At 42.4% G+C, this 21484-nt stretch overlaps 1 protein-coding gene across 3 annotated transcripts in view; it reads left to right on the top strand.

Moving 5' to 3' along the window:
* TBX15 (T-box transcription factor 15) overlaps positions 1 to 21484 on the top strand; it is an 88269-nt gene that overhangs the window by 30469 nt on the left and 36316 nt on the right. For all 3 annotated transcript variants that reach the window (XM_037500526.2, XM_037500525.2, XM_054691395.1), the window contains 4 exons: positions 12028 to 12241; positions 16722 to 16823; positions 18740 to 18911; positions 19904 to 20071. In XM_037500526.2, the coding sequence (XP_037356423.1) occupies positions 12141 to 12241; positions 16722 to 16823; positions 18740 to 18911; positions 19904 to 20071 (543 nt within the window). In that variant the 5' untranslated portion in view covers positions 12028 to 12140. The remainder of the gene's footprint in view (positions 1 to 12027; positions 12242 to 16721; positions 16824 to 18739; positions 18912 to 19903; positions 20072 to 21484) is intronic.

Genomic DNA, 21484 nt, shown 5'->3' with positions numbered 1-21484 from the left:
CCCCTATCCCTGGGAGCAGCAGCGCTTGAACCACAAGCCCAGGTGCTCAGGAAATCTCCCGTCACTCTGAGATGGGCCGGGACGTGGTGCCATGCCTGCAGCTTCTAAATACAGTTCAGGCTGGGTCATCACGACAGATGCTGTGCTGGCATGGCTTTGGGGTTCAAGTGGGAACTCTGACAGTGCTTAAATGCCACAGCCCCAGGCTCCGAGTCTTCCTGGGCCTGGAAGGGAGAGGCAGCGTAGAGTCTTGTGGGGACGAGGAGAGGAGCAAGCCTGGCAAGGAAATCTTGCTGCCTCGGCGACACCACCGCTCCTTCAGAGGCGACGCACACCCAGCAGCACCCCAGCTATTTTAGAAGCTGTCAGTTTCTGAGTTGCTGACACACTTGGAGGACACTGTCTCTTCAGGGGTCATTCTGACCTTTCAAGGTAAGCAGGCGTGGGACAAACAGAGCAGGCTGCGGCCAAGGTGTTGGCCGAGGAGCGAGCGGAGTTAAGTAACGTGGGCAGGATGACTCAAGGGTCAGGCACCGGGTCAGGGATGGCGTGTTGACTTTGGGATTCCCCAAAGTCTCCCCCCCAGGAGACAGTGTCCAGCAACGCCCTACCTCTCCACCTCTTCTTGTTCATCACCAAAAGTCTGCCCTGGGGTTCACATCTTCTGACAACTCATTCTCTTCCTGGGGAGAGTTTTAGAGGAAGGACAGAAGGCAAGAGAGGTTGGCCCTTTCCTGGAGGGGTCTGGGAACTTGGATTCTCAGTCTTGCAAGTGTCTCCAGCTGGGGTCATGAGTTGTGCATGGAAGGACACTGCCAGTAGGACGGTGTTTTATTTCCCTGCCACTGCTTGATGCCCTGTGCCCCCAAAGTGCATTCCCCTCTGCAACCATAGTGTTAGATTTGAGGTTTTTTGAAGGTGTGTGGGATGGCGGATGAGTCCAGACTTTGGTGAAAAAAGAGCTGGGTCCGTTTCTTCTCTCTGATACTTCTGGGTGAGGGGTGCAGGGCACCTCACTTCAGTCTCAGTGACCTCATTTGTCAGGCCGGGTTTTCATACCCAACTCTGGGCCTCTCCCTCATGTCCTTGGGAGATGCCTTTAGGCACTAAATCTTTTCTGCTCCAGAGTAAGTGCTCTGACAAGGTTGTCAATTTTGAGGCAGGCACCTGTAGCCTCCCAACTCATTTCTGCCTTCCCCACCTCTCCTGGGCCGTGCCCTTGGGATGCTTCTCCAGCCAGGACTGGTCTCTCTGCTTCTCTGTTCAAGGCAAGAGTCTGCTTACCTCATATCCTTACTCAAGAACCAGCCTAGGTTGTTTCTTAGTGGCCTGTCTTGTTCTCGCTTCTTTCAGATCCTGGTCATTTTCCCTCTCCAGTAACGTGGCAGTCATCACGTAGAGAAGAGCGCCCAAAATCAAGCTCTCTAATTTGGAACTTTTACCATGTCTCTGCTTTGCTTCTGCCTGTCTGTCATTTCTCCTGACAACATTCGCTTTTGACCTTTTAACTCCTCGATCTGAATGATACTCATTTTTATTATTTTCTGAACCGTGTTCTCTCCTATTCTACATTGAAATTTTCCTTTACGAGTGTGTACTCCAACTGAAAGAGTACACACCTCCGCGGTCTCAGGGATGGATGGGGAAGTGACTGGGAAAAGGTCTTACCCTTTAGGTCACTTCCCTTTTCAAATGATGGAAAGAGCTAGCATTTCAGATGCCCCCTGTGTGCCAGGAGTTTTACTGAGTGCCGCTGACATTTCTATTATTTTAGATGAAGAAATTGACTTTTAAAAGTTAAGTTGTTTGTCCAAAATCACATCTGGGTCCCTTTGATTCTAAATAAGAACTGCACCTTCTCTTTATCCTGCTGGCAGCATCTTTGGAAATCCTATGTCACTGCATGCAACAGGGGTGCTAGCTTTGTGGGGTGTGGAGGAGGGTCAGCCTCCATCTGTACAGAAGTCACCCTGGTCTGGAAGGAGAGCACATCCCTGCTGAATCCCACCTCTCCCCGGCATTGCCGGTGCCAGCACTTATTGAAAGCCTATTCCTTTCCCCATATTAGCCTCATGCCCAAGGGCACACTATTTTCCGAGTGTCATGTAGAGGAAAGTTAGTATCTGAGACGTTTCTAGATGCTGAACTCTGACTGCTTCTTATAGAAGTGACTGAACACATGCACTGCCAGAAGATAGCAGGCCAGGCCCTGCCAATTAGTTTTAACACAAACTGGGGACAAGCTAGTGGAATTTCAGTGGTTCAGATTATGTGTGGAAGTGACCCTGTTGGGCTTTCATTGGGAACATGGAATTCGATTATGATACCTCATGACTAGGGATTTGTTGGTCTCCTGAAGATCAGAGGATAGCATCCACAGTTCTTCATCTGGCTCCAGCCTGCCCTCCCAGAGCTTCTGTGGTCTCTTGTCTTCTCTTGCTTTGCTAACATATAACATTCATTCTTATTCATTCATTCATTCATTCATTCATTCATTCATTCATTCATTCAATAAAATGGCTTCTTATTGGGTGTATAATTGGTGCCAGACACTGTCCCAGGTGCTGAGGATACCAGAGGAGCAACGTAGATGTGGCCCGAACTACCTGATGTCTGTTGACCCAGTAAGGTCGGCTGACCCAGTAGGGTTGGCTTTGTCACCTTGCCTCTGCCTAGAGCTCCTACTCCTGGAAGATGTTTCCTTCTTCAGTCCCCTTCTCTGTCTTTTCATCTTGCAGACATCTCTTAATAAGGCAGGAAAGAATTACAGCCCAGAAAAACCCTTGGGCTGGAAGGGGGTCTTCTTACTTCTGAACTCATGTAGCATTTGGTTGGTATTTCCTTAGAGACTGAGGCATGAAAGTTAGCATCCATATACATGTCTTTTATTTTTTTAAAGATTTATTTATTTATACATAAAAGAACTGGGGTACAGGCCAGAGGTGGGGGGGGGTGAGAGGATTCACCAGAGACAGAGTGGGGAGCAGAACAGGCAGACTGACTGAAATCCACTGCTGAGGGGAGCAGCGGGTGAGTTAGGAGAGGCCTGCTGTGCCATGTGGGTTGCTCCCTGGCCGGCTGGGGATGCTGCAGAGGCTGCGGATTGCTTCATAGTGCGGTGCTTAACCCCTTGTGCCACCAGGAAGGCCCCATATATGTCTTTTAATAGTGACAAGGTGTTTATGTAAACACACAGCTATATTAGTAAATCATAAGATTTTAACAAAGCAGGTACTAATAATATCCTCATTTTACAAATGATTAAACTAAGGCTGAAGGAGGTTAAGGGAGTTGCTCAAGATCAGACAGCTAAAAAATAAGAAAAGAGCTTTGGAACTTGGTCTTTTGAATTGTCAGCCCCAGCGTGCCATGTGCCATGCTGGAGTTTGACTTTTCTACTTTCAGTTGGCACCCATTCTTCTGCCTCCTGAATGATTTTATAAGTTCCTGAGGACCCAGGTCATATCTTACCTAGCTTTGTACCCCTCAAAGTATCTAGGACATTGCCAGGCCTGGGCAAGATCATCAACAATTATTTGCTGAATAATTCTAAACAGATGAATTTAGAAGATGACCTGTCCAGTACTGTGCGTCAGCCTTGGAACGCTTACCCTCTTCCAACAGGATGGCTCTCTGTGTTTTGGCTTGATATGTTGGGTGCATTTTAAACCTAGTGTAGCTGGCTTGTGGTCTCCTGAGTGTAATTTGAAGGGCACTGCACAGCCCTGGCTACACTGAAACATCAGGCCTACTTATGTGTTTGAAATTGCCACCATCGAGGTACCGACACCCGAAGAAGTTATAATTGTTGCTTGGAAACTAGCTGTTTAGTCCTTTTCTCTGAGCACATGCTTGCGAATTTATTTAGTGGTCTTCAGTGGGAATATTTGAACAAGGTCTAAGACAAGTTCTAGGGCCTTGGGGGAAAGCCTCCTTTTCACCTTTTTCACTTCCTCAGAATTAAAAGACCGTGGTAGAGTCCAGGGTGGAGGGGTATGGTGGCAGAAGGTGGAAAGTAGTTGTGGTTGCAAAGAGCAAACAAACGCTGACTTGGGGATGATGTGTCACTTCATCCAGAAAAAATTCCAAGGCCTCAGGGAGGGGCCTGTGTTGACAGCTGCTGGCCTAAAATTGACTGCTAAATCTCGAAGACCACCCAGTCCATCAGGATCAACTTTTAGAGAAGCTCTGGTGCAAGAGGTATTTCAGGCTGAGTGTTGTCTTGTGGCTTGCAACCAAATTTTGCTTTTGCCATTTGTTCATTTTCATTTTCATCAGGGATATTTTCTGAACCAAAAGTGAAACTCACAAACTTTACTTGTATGGGGAGAATGAAATAAAATATCTGAAATTAGAAAATCCAGGACCCATAGAAAATCCAGGTCCTTTATTTTTTTCTTGGGTTTCCTGATTAACTTGATTATGGGCATATAAGCTGATTGTTAGTTTGATATTTTGCTATTTGAATAGTGCTTTCACATTCCTACTGATCAGATGAATTCTCCGTGGGCATAAATATCCATTTAGGGCTGCAGAGAGCTTTTGGACTTGGACCTCTGAGCAGAGCCAAATTCTGCACAAGTAGGAACTATTTCATCCGCCTCTCCCTGCCTTTTACTGCTGTCCTTGCACATTTCTCAATGTCCAAACATCTTCCAAGTACCTTCTAATGTTATTTTGCTTCTTCGTCAAAGCAAGAGTGCAACATGACAGTGATAGTGATGTTTAGTGATCTGTCTGTCACATTTGATGTTTCGTTCCTAGGGGACTGGAGACAGAATTAAATTACAACACAAAGGAAGCCCTTTTGTGATCCTGCTTATTTACTAAAGAATGGTACGTTGGTGAGGAGACCTAGAATATTCCGGAACATTCCCGATGTGCTGGTGACTAGGGAACACTTTCACCTCACCCTGCTTTGAAGGCTCCCCCTCTCCCAAAAGAACTTCAGACAAGGGTCTGTTTCCAACCGCTGTCTTCGACAGCACCCAGGGCGTTAGCTCTGCACTTCCGGAGGGATATGCACATTGCTCTGTGGTCTGATTCTGAAAACTGGGCCGCAGTCAAGAGTGGAAGGAATATTGACTCCAGAGCCAGACTAACTCAGATTCTACTCTGCTGCCTCCTGCTTATACATATGAGAAAGATCTCTTAATCTTGCCAAGTCTCAGTTTCCTCGTTTGTTATATTTCTTCCTTTTTTTTTTTTTCGCTTCTGCCCTCGAACCATACTGCCACTTGAGAGGCTGAAACTTGAATGACATTGAACCTTTGTCTGATCAACAAGGCATAAAAATGAGCCTCCTGCTTCTTTGCAAAGCCTCTCGAGCAGGGTGAGGTCTGGGGAATGGCTTTGGGACCATGCCCAGGGGGCTGCGGGGCACTGACAGAGGTGCTGCTTGTCAGGTGGAGACTGCTTGAGGCAGCTGAGAGAGATGAGCTCTTAGCCTCCTTAATTGGCTTATTGGCAGGAGAATTGCAGGCTTCAGGTTACCTCCCCCTTTCCCAAATAGAACTTGGAGGGCATGAGGAGCTCAGAGCCCTCATTCCACCACTGAAGTCATCTAACGGGCCCCTTGAGTGTTTGCTTCCATCGTAATTTTAGTTTAATCCAGCCCGGGTTATAGTGCATTCCCTTGAAGCTCTGGACTGGGTATCAAATGTGGGCTCAGCCCGTACTCAGGTTAGTGCCAACTACTGCTCCTGCCATATTTAGAATTACTCTATGAGAAGTTTCATCACCAGCTTTCACTAAGCTACCTGATAAAATCTGACATCCCAGAACCAGTTTCCACTGTAGAGGTCCTCTCGAAATAGGTATTTGCTTAAGCCTGGTACAGAAAGTGCTGCCTGGCTAGAAAAGCTGTGGTAGCTGCCCCAGTGTCTGAGGGAGGTTGAGGTGGCTGTGGGAGCCTTGATTTTACCGACTTAGGCAGTAGGCCCAGAAGTGGCATTGCCTGCCCAATGCCGGGTAGGAGGTACCTCTCAAGATGGTGCCATCCCTGTTGGCAGAGGAGACATGATAGATTGCTGATCATCTATCCAGGTTGGACTTTGCTCTTTTAATTTAGTTTCAATCTAATTTAATTTAATTTCAGACTATTTTCTCTCTTGGGGTGAAACGTGACACCTGTGGTCGGGTCTTAAGGAACTGGCATTTGCACCATCTCATCTCAGAAATGGCTCATCTCTTACCATACTTGACAGGAGTCTGCTCTCGCCTGTCCTCTGCACTGAAACCAGACAGTCTGAGCTCGCTTGCACAGGAGATGTGACAAAAGCACTCAACTCAGTTTTTCGATTTCATAGTCTGGAAATGCAAACAGAACTATTGTCATTTAAAAGAAAACTTTAGTATAAAGTTTCAACTACAAATTTGACATCAAAGTTCCACCTATAATATAAGCCCCTTGTGGTCAGGGATATTTGTGTTTTTGCTGATGTACCAATAATGTTAAAGAGGGGCCCTTACTAAATTTTAAAGAAATCGTCTTTCAAATGCGTTGGATCTGAGCCTCCACCTTCCCCTCCATTTCTTATGTAGCTTCTTCTGCCCACATATGTACTGAGCCCCAGCTATATCCATGTGCTGTTGATGCTCTAAACCCAGCAAATTCACTGCCTTAAATTCTGTCCTTTTAATTTCTGTGCTTTTTCATAGTCATATTTCAACTCCATTCTTAAATGTCACCTTGTGAAGTCTTCTTGACCCTCAAGTCTTGTTGAGTTTAGCTTACAGTTTGATTCATGCAATAATAAAATAGCTTCTTGATTTATATTTTACACATTGCCCAATATATCCTCCCTTCCTCCCTTTTGATGAGGTAGGTAGCATATATTCTCGTGCACATTTTGTGAACGAGAGATGGAGACAAAGAAAAATTGAGAATATCATGAAGTCTTCTTGACCCCCACACACTGGTCCACTTCCTCTTGTCATTGGCTTGCTTGCTCTTCAAAGATCCTTCATGCTTTGCTCCTGTAGTGCTGGAGAACCTATCACAGCGAGTCTCCTTTTGACAGTTGTGAGTCCGTCCTACCAGACTCTGAGCTGCTTTACAGCGAGTGCCTGTTCTAGCTTTACACACACACACACACACACACACACACATACACATCTTTATATTTACAATGTATATGTCATATATGTTAACGTATAACAGTCTATACAAAGTTAATGTCATATATGTTAATGTATAACCTGGTCTGTACAAAGTTAAATACATTCACAAATACGTGAAATTCATTGGAGACAGAACTGATGTAATCTGCATTTTGGTGTCAATAGTATATAAAATAGAGATAATGGTAATAGCACTTGTGTTTGTTCTATTAAATGATGTTATACATTTCAAGTCTTGGATAGTTGCTAACACACAGTGAGTGCTCAGGAGATATTGACCATCATCAACTCTTTGGTTGGGATGGTTTTTGTAAAGTGACCATCACCTCACTGTCCAAAGTCAGTAATGCTAAACAGAATCACAAGATTTTGTTTTATCATAAAGATATAAGCATACTTTTTTGAGCAATAAGTTATTTTCTCTGAGTCCCAAGGAAAGAGTAATAGATAATGATAAGCAAATAGTAAAGGTAGGAATCTAACACTGCTTGTTCATCTCCTCACTCATGAGTGTCAGGCTCCAGGAGTAAATGTTCTTTGTTTCGCTGTAGGAATGATTGACTCCTTAAATCATTAGTTAGGTGGAGGTGAAAATCAGCTGGCAGGCTCTGAAATATGCTTGAATAATGTCTAATTTTGTTACTAACTCAAGCATTTTCTATACATATCAGTCAAATCAACTTCTGGCTGGTTTGGTGTGTCACACTTGGTTGTCTTAAAGCTACGCTGCTAATCCATCCACTAAATAATAAACTTAAAAGGGGCTTGCTAGCACTGCTAATCAGATGTGCGTGTGCCTCGTTATAAAGATTAAGGAAAATGGTTATGTGATTTGACAAAGATCAACGACAGTTAACTTAACCCATTCCATTGTGAGGATGGTCTGCATAGTTGAGAATTGCTGCACTGCACAGCTGGACTTAGCGTGGTCGTGGGGATACCATCCTTGGATCAGTAGGTCATGATATTCTCGATTTTTCTTTGTCTCCATCTCCTCGTACACAAAATGTGCACGAGATTATATGCTACCTACCTCATCAACAGGGAGGATATATTGGGCAATGTGTAAAATATAAATCAAGAAGCTATTTTATTATTGTATGAATCGAACTGTAAGCTAAACTCAATTTCTTTCTGTGGGCACTTAGTGTTATAGATGAACTGAAATAGCTCAGAGTTAGAGAAAGAGTGACACTGTGAACCGATAGTCAGAACCTCTTTTCCTTAGGTTTTTTCCCTTTGGGGGCCGGAGAGGGAAGAGTTATGTTGATTTGACCCTGTGACTCACATGATGTTCTTCAGCGCCTTGTAACCGGCTCAGTGCGGGTTCCTTGTGTTTTCTCCTTTAATTTGCTTAGTTAAGTGTAATGTTATCACTTATGTTCCTGATTTACTGAAATTCCCCTGTTAAAATACTCTTCACAAGGGCTATTTGATAGTCAAGAAGTCTTTCCAGGTCATTCAAATGAGCTCCTAATGGTTACTTTTTGAAGGCAGGAAGTCACAAATTACCAAGAATAAAAGAACTTGAAAACACAGAGGTGTTTTCTGAGCTTCAAGGGGCTGGTTTTGTTTCTGAATGGATGACCTGATTTGGTTGAAATAATTTGCTATGTATTTATTACATTCATGACGTAGGGAACTAAACTCTATATCCTGGTCAGTAGCTGAAATGTTTCATTTGGTTAGCCTAAATATTATATATATAACCATGATTGAGAAATATGTTTTACAAAGGATGAAATTTCATTTTTACCTAGACTGTTGATCTTAACTGAGATTATTATTTTAAGTGTATCAAAGGTATTTTGCTTCATAGGTAGCCCTAGCTACTCTAGGAGTTTTTTTAAAACTGATTTTATAAAATATAATATTAATATTATTTCCAAATTATCATATCTAAGAAACAACGAAGAACAGAAAATGACGTAGTATATTCACGTTATTTGAAATGTGAGCTGGTACTTGGATTTCGTGCATCAAAGCCACTGGACTCTATTTTACCAGGGAGTGAGACTCTAGAAACAAACACAGAGTGTTTCCAGGGAAACAATAAAATCCTCTTCATGAACTAGAATGCCAAGACCCCCACACACTGGTCCACCTCCTTTGTAGTAACTCAGAACTCTGCCCCTCACAGCTGCCTCTCTTGTGGACTGCTGTGGGACACACAAGGCAATCTGCAATTGTATGCAAAACTGTGCAATGTATTTGCCTTGGTCTGTGACTATTTGTGACTGTAAATACCTCCAAAAAGAATCCTATTGTGTAGCTTGGCAGTTCCTAGATTCTGGCACAGTACTGGGCACATAGTAAGTACTCAATAAACACATAATTTATCAATGCTAACTGAGAGAAACTTCTCAAGGATTGGGATTCTGTTTCAAATTATCTCCATGGTACCTCATATGGCACCACATGCTGATAGGTGCTTATTGATTGATTTGATTGAAGCTATAAACAGAAAACCCACTCGATTCTTTAACTTCTATGATCATGTGAATCTGGATTCCCAGGTTTTTTCCTCATTTAACTTGTCTCACGGACTTTAGCTTTCTTCGTTGTCTTCCGCAAACAGTTTAAAGTTGATGCTTCCAATTGGTGTTTCCTGGCTTGTCGCTGAGAGTTGGGCTAGAAGGATTCTGACTGTCTTCAGGACATTAGGTCCTTTTAGTTGCAAGATGAGGAAATAGGTTCATTCTGTCGAGTAACTTGTCCAAGGCAATTACTCCATCCATTTCATGTTCTGTCTGAGTACCCATTTTATTCCAGATGGTAGCAAAATAAAAGTAGAGCCTCTTATTTCCTAGTTCTCCAGCCAGAGTCCCCATTCCAATTCCAACCCCAATTTGGTTATCATTAAACATTTATCACTTAGAGTCACAATACTCCCTCCCCTCCTTCCCTGAGCACACATTGAAGAAAGCACATGTTCAAAATATCTCCAGGGATTTGCTTAGCTTGTGTGTTTCCAGCTTTTTCAGAATGGCAGTTTTCTCTGGTCAGAATTTCGTAACACTTTGCTCCTGAAGGAAGAACAAGATTTTTTTTTTGGAAATCTTGCTTTGAGAAGTTTTTGGAAAACTCATGATATTTGTGCTACAGAGGAGGTCTTGTCATATCACATAAACAAAAGGGGATTTGTGAATCTGTGTCTTGGGGGCAGAAGTATTGTGTTTGGCCAAGTGTGTGATGATGTAATGGCTCTGCTACCACTAAGATGGGGATTTGTCACCCAACAGCAGCTCTCATGCTGGATAAGTAGCCACTTTTCTGTGCTTGAAGAAGACCACAATTAGCCCCTGTTTAACCTAAGGTATAAAATGATAGGCTTAGTCGTGTAAAGCTTAGTTATTCTGGTAAAGGTGGTGAGTGGGCCAGTGGTTGTGAATAAACCAAGGCTTTGGTCAATTACTTCCCTGTTATTTAGGAGTTTGGCTCAGTTCTGCAGTATCCTGAATGTTCTAGCATGAAGGGTGAAGGGTGAAGAATTGGGGAGGGTTGGGGAATGGCACTTTGTTCCCTATGGGTTTTGGAAAGTTATGGGAGATGCTTCCAGAAATGCTATTGGATTTGAGAGAGGAACACATTGGATAGAAGGAATGAAAATAAAAGCTTCTGTGGAAGGGGTTGCTCACAGGCCTCCGTGGAAGGGAGGATGGTCGTGAGAGTGGTAGCATATGGTTGGCCCTTCTGTTGCATCACTTTTTCATTGTGCTTGTGTCAAAGACTGATGCCCAAGAGTTCCTGACCCTTGACAGCACTGAAAAGTCAGTTGTCAGAGTCAAACATGCTGTTTTCCATTTTCATATGTGTCTGTATTTATTTATGGGGAAGCAATCGGATTTCGAGATGTGAAGGGTGGGTGAGCAAACTGGTTTCTTAGGCTTCTAGTAACATTTGGCCTAAGAAAATTGTACTAGTGATCTGAGTTTGGAAAATCTTAGGAGGTTCCGTTTTTGGCGTCCGGCCACTAAAAGTATAAAATGTGAAAACATTACAAAAAAGTCTTTTCTGGTAAATCTGACTCTGGTTTCTCTATCTACATGCCTTTCCCTCCCCCTTCATGAATACAGAAGACGCAGGAACGAAGGACCATCTGGCCCAGCATGCCAACTTTTTATTTGGTTGCTCTCAATCCTACCTTCCTGTTGGATCACCCCTCCCCTCTGCCCATACTTAAGAAACCAATCAAGGTGTCTCCTGAACTCATTTATTCCCTTTGTTTTAACCGCCTTCTTGGGTAACTTTTTCCATATGCTTACATCCTTGCTTCACAACATTTTTTTTTTTTTCATTCAAAATGGCCTGGTTGGGCTCTTAGGAAAAGCTATTTATTCAAATATATGACCAAGTGCTTCTAAAGGTCCCAAACAACTTTTTGTTACTTTTGATGGCCAGGATATATAAATGGAGAAAAAATTGCTTTCTAAAAATAGCTGGCTGGTGGGTAGGGGGTGGTGTGCAATTAGAGAACACACTGCTGTTAGCACTGGATCTTACCCCAAGTGCCATGTCTACTCTAGATTTGGAGCTATCGTCTCTAATTGCTCTTCTTATTATTTTAATTTGGCATTTATTTATTCTGTTGCCCCACTTTGGCTTCATTCCCTTCAACATGGTGACATTAGTGCTTTTTATGTTGCCTGTTGTGGACCAATTTTCTTCAGCTGTTACTAAAACTTACTAAAATGCCAGATGTCACGTTGGAAACATGAAACCTGAAAGAAGGTCATAAATCACAAAAACAAACCATAAAAAATATAATAAAATAGCCCGAGTGCTGTGCTCTGGAGCGTCCCAACTTTAAGTCTCCCCTGTTCACCTCCCCCAGCCGGCCCCATCTTCTGGGCCCAGAGGGGAGCTCCCCAGTGTCTCACCTGAGGTCTTATGTTTGTTTTGCAGATTCTGAGCAGAGCACTGGCTCTGACTCTGAGGTGCTCACTGAGCGGACCTCCTGCTCGTTTGACACCCACACTGACCTGGGTCCGGGTGCTGCGGGCCCCGTGCCTGCCACCATGTCATCCATGGAGGAGATCCAGGTGGAGCTGCAGTGCGCTGACCTCTGGAAGAGGTTCCATGACATTGGAACTGAAATGATCATCACCAAAGCAGGCAGGTAAGGTCAAGTGCCTTCAGATGCTCAGAGTCAAAGAACAGAGGATGAAAGTAGGAACTGTTACCTTTTTTTTTTTTTTTTGATGTATATGTGGTAGATAGCGTTGGTGAGCCAAAGCAACAATACTCACTTTTCTGCATCCGAAGATCTTGGCAAAGTGATCTTGTGTTCACTGTGATTTTTGTTTTTTTCTTCTTCCAAGAGCCACTCAATCCTCAATCATCTTTGCCTTCATACACATTTTCCATTTACAAATGTGTTTCAGCTAATACTGGGGACCCATGGTACACAGGTACCAAGTGGTAGGTTCCAACACCAAGTGTTACTTCATTAGATAATGCTTTCAAGAGAAAATGCTTGCTCCCCAAACAATAGCTTGTATCTTCTCAGGATACTAAAGCAGCTGGATGTTTTTGAATGAATTTTGTTTATGGTAAGAATGTGATTTGGCACGTCTTTTGACTCCTGCTTGTTGATCCATTGCATTTTATTGTTGACCTGAAATTATTGCAAAACTTTAATGGTGATTGGGTGTATACTCTTGCAAAGCTGTGTGGGATGATAAAAGTTTTAAAAGCACAGTTTCTCTTGAAATAAGCACGTTTAATCTTTATTGGTATCTTTCATTTCCATAGCCAGGTATCTGTTTTGGATTCATACTCAACATGAGGAGAGTTCTATGAGGTTAGGATATAATATTATATATAGGGATGAGAATGTAAGTTTCATGGGAACCCTATGAGGGAAAATATGATAATCCTAAATATGGGGCCTCCCCTGGTGGTGCATGCAGTTGAGCGCAGTGCTGCGAAGCTGTCCACAGACTCTGCAGTTCCAGTTCCATCCCGGCTGGCCGGCAAGGGTCCCACATGGTGAGGCAGACCTCTCCTGTCTCGCCCGCTGCTCTCTTTCAGCAGTGTATTTCATCAGTCTACCTGTTCTGCTCCCCACTCTGTCTCTGGTGAATCCTCTCACCCTCCCGCACGTCTGGCCTATACCACGGTTCTTGTATAATAAAAAAAGATAATCCTAAATATGGATGGATGGGGATGTAAACTAACTTGACTAAGACCACATGGGTAGTGAAGGCAGCTCCAGATTTCTACCCAAATCTATCTGACTCTAATGCAATGATCTTAACTATTTATAACACTGCACTGTTAAGAACTGGTTGTTTTGGCCTCTTGGATTCAAAATCAAAGTAACTCAGTAATGATAAATTGGAGTAAGCTTTTGAGTAAATATAAATAGCTCATGAAAATTACAACAATTATGTTACTTTCATATTTTCAAAGCACGTTACATAGCCTAATGTCACGCCTACCAGAAAGACCCACCTCATTGATCATCAGCTATTTTTGTGGACAAGGATTGTGAGTAAAAGAATATGTAGGTCAGTCCAGGTTATTTGAATGCAAATAGAAATGCTCTCTCCCCCAATAGAATAAAACACCGCAAAAGCAAGAGGCTAAAATGCATAGGAAATCTTGTTCATTTTCTTTCTTTTCTGGTGCTCTCTTCCTTCTATGAGATTTAGTAGGTGTCTGTGGGGAGCAACTTTGAAGGAGAATTGCTTTAGTTTTTGGCATTGGGATGGGTTTGGAGAAGAGGAATTTTTTTTAATAAGGTTTTCCCATTTTATTTTGGGCTTTTACTTACCATTATTGGTTCTCTATATCCCCATCATTTTTGTTCCTTATGTAATCCCCAGAATTCCTGCACTTCAAAGTGAATTCAGTTCACTTGCATAGCTCCTTGGCAATGCTTCCCTGACCTCATTTGTTTATCTCTTGCTGTGTTCTCTTTTTGTATTCTTACCTCTGAACTTTCATGCTGATACTTAAGTATATCCAGCTATTCCCACCGCAGATATACAGTTTGTTCTTTATTCATATCCTTTTATCTAGATTTAGAAACTACATCTATCACTTCTGTATTTGATAGCTTCAGTTGTAGCTATTGCTACAAGTAATTCTGCCCAAGTCATTCTGGGACAACTCGGAACCAGACAGAGAAGACTGTCTCTTCTGTGAATGTTTTTCATGTTCCTCCTCTTTTCCCCAGTTGACTTCTTCCTTTCACCTCATTTTCCTTCTTACTCAGTGTCCCTTTCAATTTTAATTCCAATTTCCATTTTCTTAGTCACACTATTTATGTGTGACTCTCTGATATTTTACCATTTTAGAAGCTCTCAGTCACTCTCTACTTCTTCTCACACCCAGATCATGATCCTGTTGGTTCAGAACCACTGTAGTCTACACAGCCCTCAATCTTTGAATGTACTGATGGAATCTGTGCAATCAGCACCATGGACAGAGTTGCTTCTAGGGATTAATGAACTGGAAGACAAAATAATTGACTTAAATTCAGTCATAAAATTAAAACCAAATGCATCTCATTTTGTGAATATAAAAGATTGATTTTCCTCTTGGATGTTATGACTTTAGTTGATATTCTGTACTAAACTACTGGCAAAAAGTAAGAAAAAAATTTTTTATAGCACATTCTTAAGAAGAGGTTCAAATAAAGTAAGAATTTTAAAGCATGAGGAAACCTTAGAGATTATCTAGTCCCTTTCCTTTGTTCTATATTTGGTGGGGCTAAAGTGACTTATTCCAGGTCATACAACTCATTCATTTTAGAATTTGGGTATTGGAAAGAGATGGGTATCTTCTTTACTCAAGATCATATAAGTATTAATTTTTATCTTTACTCAAGTAAAGTACTTATCTTTACTCAAGATCAATAAGCAGGTATTGAATTTACAAACATCTAATTTCTTTTCTGGAAGCCATCTCTTTCAATGTAGCACAGACCATATAGATGGTTGAGAGGAATTACATTTTCTTATCTCAGATAACAATGAGAGGACTTTCTCTTCATCCATGGCAAGAGGCTATCCTACCACTTATAAGGCAGTTATAAACCTTTGTTGTGAAGAATGTAATTATTGTCCTACATTTAAACATGTAGGCAAAGATTCACAAATTTTTGGAAATAATTAATGTGAATCAAAGTTTCTAATCTATGCTAAATTAGGAGTAGCCTACCACCAAATTTCTTTAGCTTACCATAAGACTAAAATATAAGATTTTCTAGTTAAACTTGGGTGGGAGGGAGAAAATATAAAATCATAACTGGTAGAAGCTTCTGGAAAGTTACAAAGTAGAAAAGAAGGAATGGTTATTATTTTTGAAAACATTTAAGAATTAACAATCAGAGGACGTTTGCTTTTTGAGTCACTTTTGACGAGTAGTGGGGTGTGAGATCAGCACAGAAAGCTCTTTATGTAAACAACCAGTGCACATTTGCAAGATGGCTGTCTGGGGTCAGAGTATGGTCTATGGCCATGAAATGAAGCAAAGCCAATTAGGCCATATGTGAATCAAGCCTGTGACCTTGACCTCATTAGCACTGTGCTCTGCCCTGCTCGACTAACTGGCCCCAGATGGTTAAGTTTAATGCAGCATTTTGTGTACAAGAACCCTAGAGCACATTTGGGGTAATCCAAAATTTTGAACTGAACACTTTTTATGTCTGGCTCCTAAATGAATGACATACAAAAGAGCTTGATGTTTTTTCTTCTTTCTTATGGTTAAAGAATAGTGAACTTTATTCTAGACTCCCTGAAATTCAATACCTCTTTTGGGCTGCTCTGTCTCCTCCTCTTCAATTATGAGACTAGTTGTGAAGTGCCACATCCTGACCTCACTTGCTTTGGCAAGTTTAACAAGCCATTGTGGTAGAAACAAGGTATTGCCCAGAGGCCACTAGAATTCATTTGGTATTTGCTCCCTGTTCTGCTGGGTCCTTCCTTTGACACACACGTTGACAGCCTGAGAACTTGCAGGAATTTTACTACAGTTTAATGCATTAAAAAAAAAAAAAACTTTGGTGGCCCTTTGTGTGCTAGTGGTACCTTTTTAAAATTCTTTTCTTGAGAAATTATTTTCAGAGTGGCCATTTTCAAAAACAATCAATAAGAACATTCTGATTACTGAGAATTAACTATGATGCATTCCTTAGATTAAAAGAGATGAGTATAAGGTAGTCAAGTACATTAAGTGTAAGAGTATAAATATAATCTTGAATGTTATAGTCTAATAGTGAATGTGTGTGTGGTTATACAAATTGTCTATCTATCTATCTATCTATCTATCTATCTATCTATCTATCTATCTATTGAATACTAGTAATACTAGGGATTAACAATTTTATAAAGCAGGGTCTGGTATGAGTCATTTAAGTGAATAAGTCACCAAACAGATCAATTTAAGTTAATATGAGCTGCTGTTTCAGCTGTATGTCTTTAATGTATTTTCTAGTGGTAACTTCCAAAGTGAAAAAAAAATAAATCAGTCAACTTTGAGAATTAGAGGCTGTTGGGCTTTGGCATCTCAGAGGTCCTAATAAGAACATCTCTAAGCTTTTGCTCCTGCTTCCTCTGACTACTGTGCTTACTCCACATTCCCCTTCCCAGGAGGATGTTTCCTGCCATGAGAGTGAAAATCACTGGCTTGGACCCTCACCAGCAGTACTACATAGCAATGGACATTGTGCCTGTGGACAATAAAAGATACAGGTAATGGTGACTCAGGATGTTGAATTGTGGGCCTCGGAAGCAATTTAGGGCAGTTCTTAAATTCATTAGATGATGCATTTTCAAAGCGTGCACAGTGCAGAGAAACGAGGGATGGAGCATAAACCAGTGGGCTATGAGAGAGCACTGGGCTGTGAGTAGTCATCAGAGGAGCAATCAAGGCTCAGTACTGGTTTGGTCTGGAACCCCTCCACCCCACCCTCCTGCAAAAATCCAAGTAAAATTTTAAGTCGATTAACATTGAAAGTGATTAACAAATTGTTGGATGATCTGGCGTATGACATGAGAAGTGAGTTGAGGGGGTTTATTTTGGAGAGGGGACAGAGAAGCGGGCCAGTGCAGCACATACGTGCTTATATGGGATGGATTACTCTGTGGATATGGAGATGAAGAAATGGAGAATTGGGTAAGTCTTCAAGAAAAACATCTAGTTAGAGAGAATTATTGCTCATTAATATGGGTTATGGGCAAGTTAAGTAACTTTCCTTCAAAATCATTAAAAGCCAACAGAGTCTCTGTGTCTCTTGGATGACTTTATACATTAGACAGAAAAGAGTTGTGACCTCACTGATTTCCGGAGATCTCAATCAAATCAGTGACTCATGGCTCATTTTCGAAGGGTTTAAAATCTGAGAACTTGGTCCTCAGCCCATGAATTTGGAAGTGAGAGCTGAATGGGCAAGACCAAGACTTGCCTGGTGGGGGGAAGGGAGCTGGGCAAGAGAAAAGTGGTCTGGACGTAGGACTTACAAGACCAGATAGTCTAGGGTCTGTCTTAGAGGATCTAGGAGTTGTGATTTGTGTTGTCTCTGTTTAGCTGGGGTCCAGGCCCCATGTAGTTGTTAGGCTTGAGAAGCAGGAATGTGTCAGATCCATGGAGAAAACTACAAGGCAATTGACATAGTGTGGAAATCTGGCCTCATTTGTGATCACAGCATATCACTGACAGTGGCCCTGTGGGAAAAGAATGTGGAAGATGATCATATTCAAAAGTAGGCTCATCTAGGACCACTGGAAAAAAAAGAGAAACTCAGCTTCAAGAATTGGTTTTTATTAATTTCTGATAACACAGTTGATTATGTAGTCCTTTAAAGTCTCTTTGGATCTAATTCATAACAGGACTTAGTAAATAAGTAAGCATGGTTTTATGGAGGCTAATGACTCCCAAGTTTCCAGGTTAGAGATTTATCTGTTTAAATTTTTATATAAATATACCTTGTTTTTACTAAAAATGTTCTTCTTCTTGAAAGAGAATAAAATAATATCCCTTAAAAAAAAAAAAGTAGGCTTATCAAAGACAACACTAGCTGGGAAGAACTGGTGATTATGCTTGCGCTAAGGCAGTAAGATCGAAATGCCTCACCATTCAGAGTCTCAGCAAGGAAATGGTTAACAAGTGAGAGGCGCGGAAGGTCTCCGCACATGGCTGTGTTTTATACGACGATATGGAAGATGTTTTTAATAAAGAACCGAATCCTGAACAAGTGGTCAGTGGATTATATGGTTCGCATTTGAAAGGTGAAAGGTTGCCGTAAAATACCTTTTCCACAGCTCGACACGTGGGTTCAGGATGCCTGCGTGCACGCAGGGGTGCAAGGCAAGGCGAGGGAGAAGAAAGAAAAAGTGTTGTGAGAATGTTTTCCTTGCGAGAGCTGCAGCTTTGATCATTAACCACAGCATTTTTCTGCCCTCCCCCACTCCATCATGCTCCACCTCCACTTCATTTTCCTTGGGTTTCTACCTTTCTTTTTCTCCTTTGCATTCTGCTCAACTTCTGCTCAACCCGAATACTCCGTTTCTGTCATCTGTTCATCTCTCCTGCCTCCCGCCTCTGTGTGTGTCCTGGATTCTGCTCCTTCCTGCATCTGTCTCTGAATTGCCCTCTCTTCCTGTCTCAGATATGTGTATCACAGCTCCAAGTGGATGGTGGCTGGCAATGCCGACTCCCCGGTGCCCCCGAGAGTCTATATACACCCCGATTCTCTAGCTTCTGGAGACACTTGGATGAGACAGGTGGTCAGTTTCGACAAACTCAAGCTGACCAACAACGAATTGGATGATCAAGGGCATGTGAGTCAAAGAATCCCTTTTCTCTTTTCTTCTTTCTTTTTGCTCCAAAGCTGGGTAGCCTCAACTTTTCCAGTGGGTAAAATAAGCATCTCTTACGTAAAGATTCTTTAAAGTAAGCATCGATGTCTAATTTTTCGCCTGTGAACTTCCATTTATTACCAATCTAGCATTTAGCAACTATCTGCTGCACATCAGGTTGTTATCAGGGTATGCTTCAGGGACTTACCGTCAAGGAGTAAAGAGAAATACAGAAAATTCAACAGAAGTGGAAAAAACCTCAGCATTCAGCAGAATAACACAGAGGGAAAAAACTCAGGGAAACAACTAAAGTGACAATTCTGACTAATTTGTCAAAACACAAAAAACCACACTCATTTATAGGAGAGGCCTATAGGACTTTCCAGGTATAACTGGAACCTGATGTTATCACTTCATCTTTGGTAGTAAATCCTACGCTGAGTTCTCGACAAAATCCAGGGAAAACTGAGGTAGCTAAAGCCATGGTTCCTATTTCGAAGGAAGCTGCAGGTTTTGAGGGCAGGAGAATGCACATTTACAGTCCCTTGCTCCTGGCCTAAGACAATGCCTGTGAGTTCAGCAACGGAGCCCTAGCCTGCAGGACTTAAAAACACCATGAGCTCATGCTGCAAACTTGAAGCAGGAGGCAACTGACACCTGTCTGAGATTGAGACATTGTAGTGGAGCGTTGTCTACTGGAGCCCAGACAGTCGTTCTGTCCTGACCCAGTGAGAGCAAACAGCCCACCCACCACTTGTGACCGGGACGCTCTGCTGCCTGGTTCACGTAACACGATCCGATCACGTAGCCCTTCCTGCCTTGAGCAAGGATGCTCATTTCCAGTTCCCTGCACATCCCGCCAACAATCCCTGCTCTCCTGATGCTTCTTTCCTGTGATTGATAGTGCACGAGAGCTTAAAAAGCTGCGTGGACCTTCGAGCCAGGCCTGGCATGGTGTCCCCTTGTCATTGCAGATCATCCTGCACTCAATGCACAAATACCAGCCTCGCGTTCACGTGATTCGCAAGGATTTCAGCAGTGACCTTTCACCCACCAAGCCTGTCCCTGTGGGGGATGGGGTGAAGACGTTCAACTTTCCTGAGACGGTGTTCACCACAGTCACAGCCTATCAGAACCAGCAGGTAAGGGGCTGCCCTTGAGTTTCCTGCTGCATTTTTTTTTTAGATTTATTTATTTATTTATACAAGCACCGGGTACAGTCAGAAGTGAGGGTTGGGAGGGTGAGAGAATTCACCAGAGCCAGAGGGGAGAGCAGAGCAGGCAGAGTGATGAACTGCACTGCTGAGGGGAGCAGCGGGCGGCAGGAGAGGTCTGCGCGCCATGTGGGACCCTCACCCGGCAGCCGGAGATCGAACCGGCGCTGCAGAGCTTCACAGCCCAGCGCTCAACCACTGCGCCACCGGGGAGACCCTGCATCTGCTTTTAAAGGAGCTTGTTTATGCTTTTGGTGAGAAATGCTTAGTCCTTGTACATGGCATTGAGGAGATGGAATAAGAGACACCTGTCTTGCAGTGCACACATGACTTTGGTGATGACAACATGGTAATGCCTAGAAGCTGCTGGCATCATCCAGATTTAGATCAGAGACAAGGTCTTTGACCAAGATGACAGAGCCTCCTAAGTCGATTTCATGTCCTTTTGTACTTGGGCTTTCGTGTATGGTCTCTGCTGCGTCCTAGTATGTGCTCATACCTGCAATTCATCTGTAAGTTCCGAGACTTGGAAGATCTTTTCCTCCTACCTACCATATTCTGCGTGGCCCCCACCAGGCCCCCTCAAAGTCATCCAGCTCCTCAAACTTTTTTTTTTTTTTAATCTTAAATTTTATTTTTATATTCCCCCATACAATTGCAAACGCCCCATTCTGACCCCAATTCTTCCCCTCCCGCCCCCCACCCCCCAAAAAGTGTCTCTGGTTCATAGTTTTTTGTTGATTTTGATTTTCACTTTCTTATATTCATTTTCCTGGTCCCTTATTTAAGTTTTCTAGATTCCTGCTATGAGTGAGACCATCCGGTATTTTTCTTTTTCTTTTTGGCTTATTTCGCTGAGCATGATCCCTTCCAGCGCCATCCATGTTGCTGCAAATTGCATGTGTTTATCTTTTTTGAATGCTGAGTAATATTCCATGGTGTATATGTACCACATCTTCTTGATCCAGTCATCTACTTTTGGGCATTTGGGTTGTTTCCAAAGCTTCAGCTCCTCAAACTTTAAGAGCCACGAATTTCAGACTAAATTGAACTTCATGTGATCACCAGCTACAGCCTAAGATCTGTATGTTTTTACGTCTATTATAAGTTCAGTCATGCCATCAGTATTGATTGGGAACTTAAAATGTTCCAAACCTAGTAGAGAAATAGAGCTGATTCACATATTTCTACTTTAAGAAAAAGTTTCAGTTGCGCAAAGACACATACTGATAATTCAGTAAAATAATTAAATGACAGAGGTATGGACAGTGTGTTTCAGAAAACTAGTCCTTTTCTGAAATAGAGATTTTGTTTATTTTTTTGAAAGTCTGCATCATTGTA

The sequence above is a fragment of the Talpa occidentalis genome, unplaced genomic scaffold (assembly GCF_014898055.3).
Source record: "Talpa occidentalis isolate TD23 unplaced genomic scaffold, MPIMG_talOcc4v2.1 talOcc4.9, whole genome shotgun sequence".
NCBI lineage: Eukaryota > Metazoa > Chordata > Mammalia > Eulipotyphla > Talpidae > Talpa > Talpa occidentalis.
The sequence above is the reverse complement of the archived record's forward strand: the minus strand, read 5'-3'. Positions and strand labels throughout refer to the sequence as shown.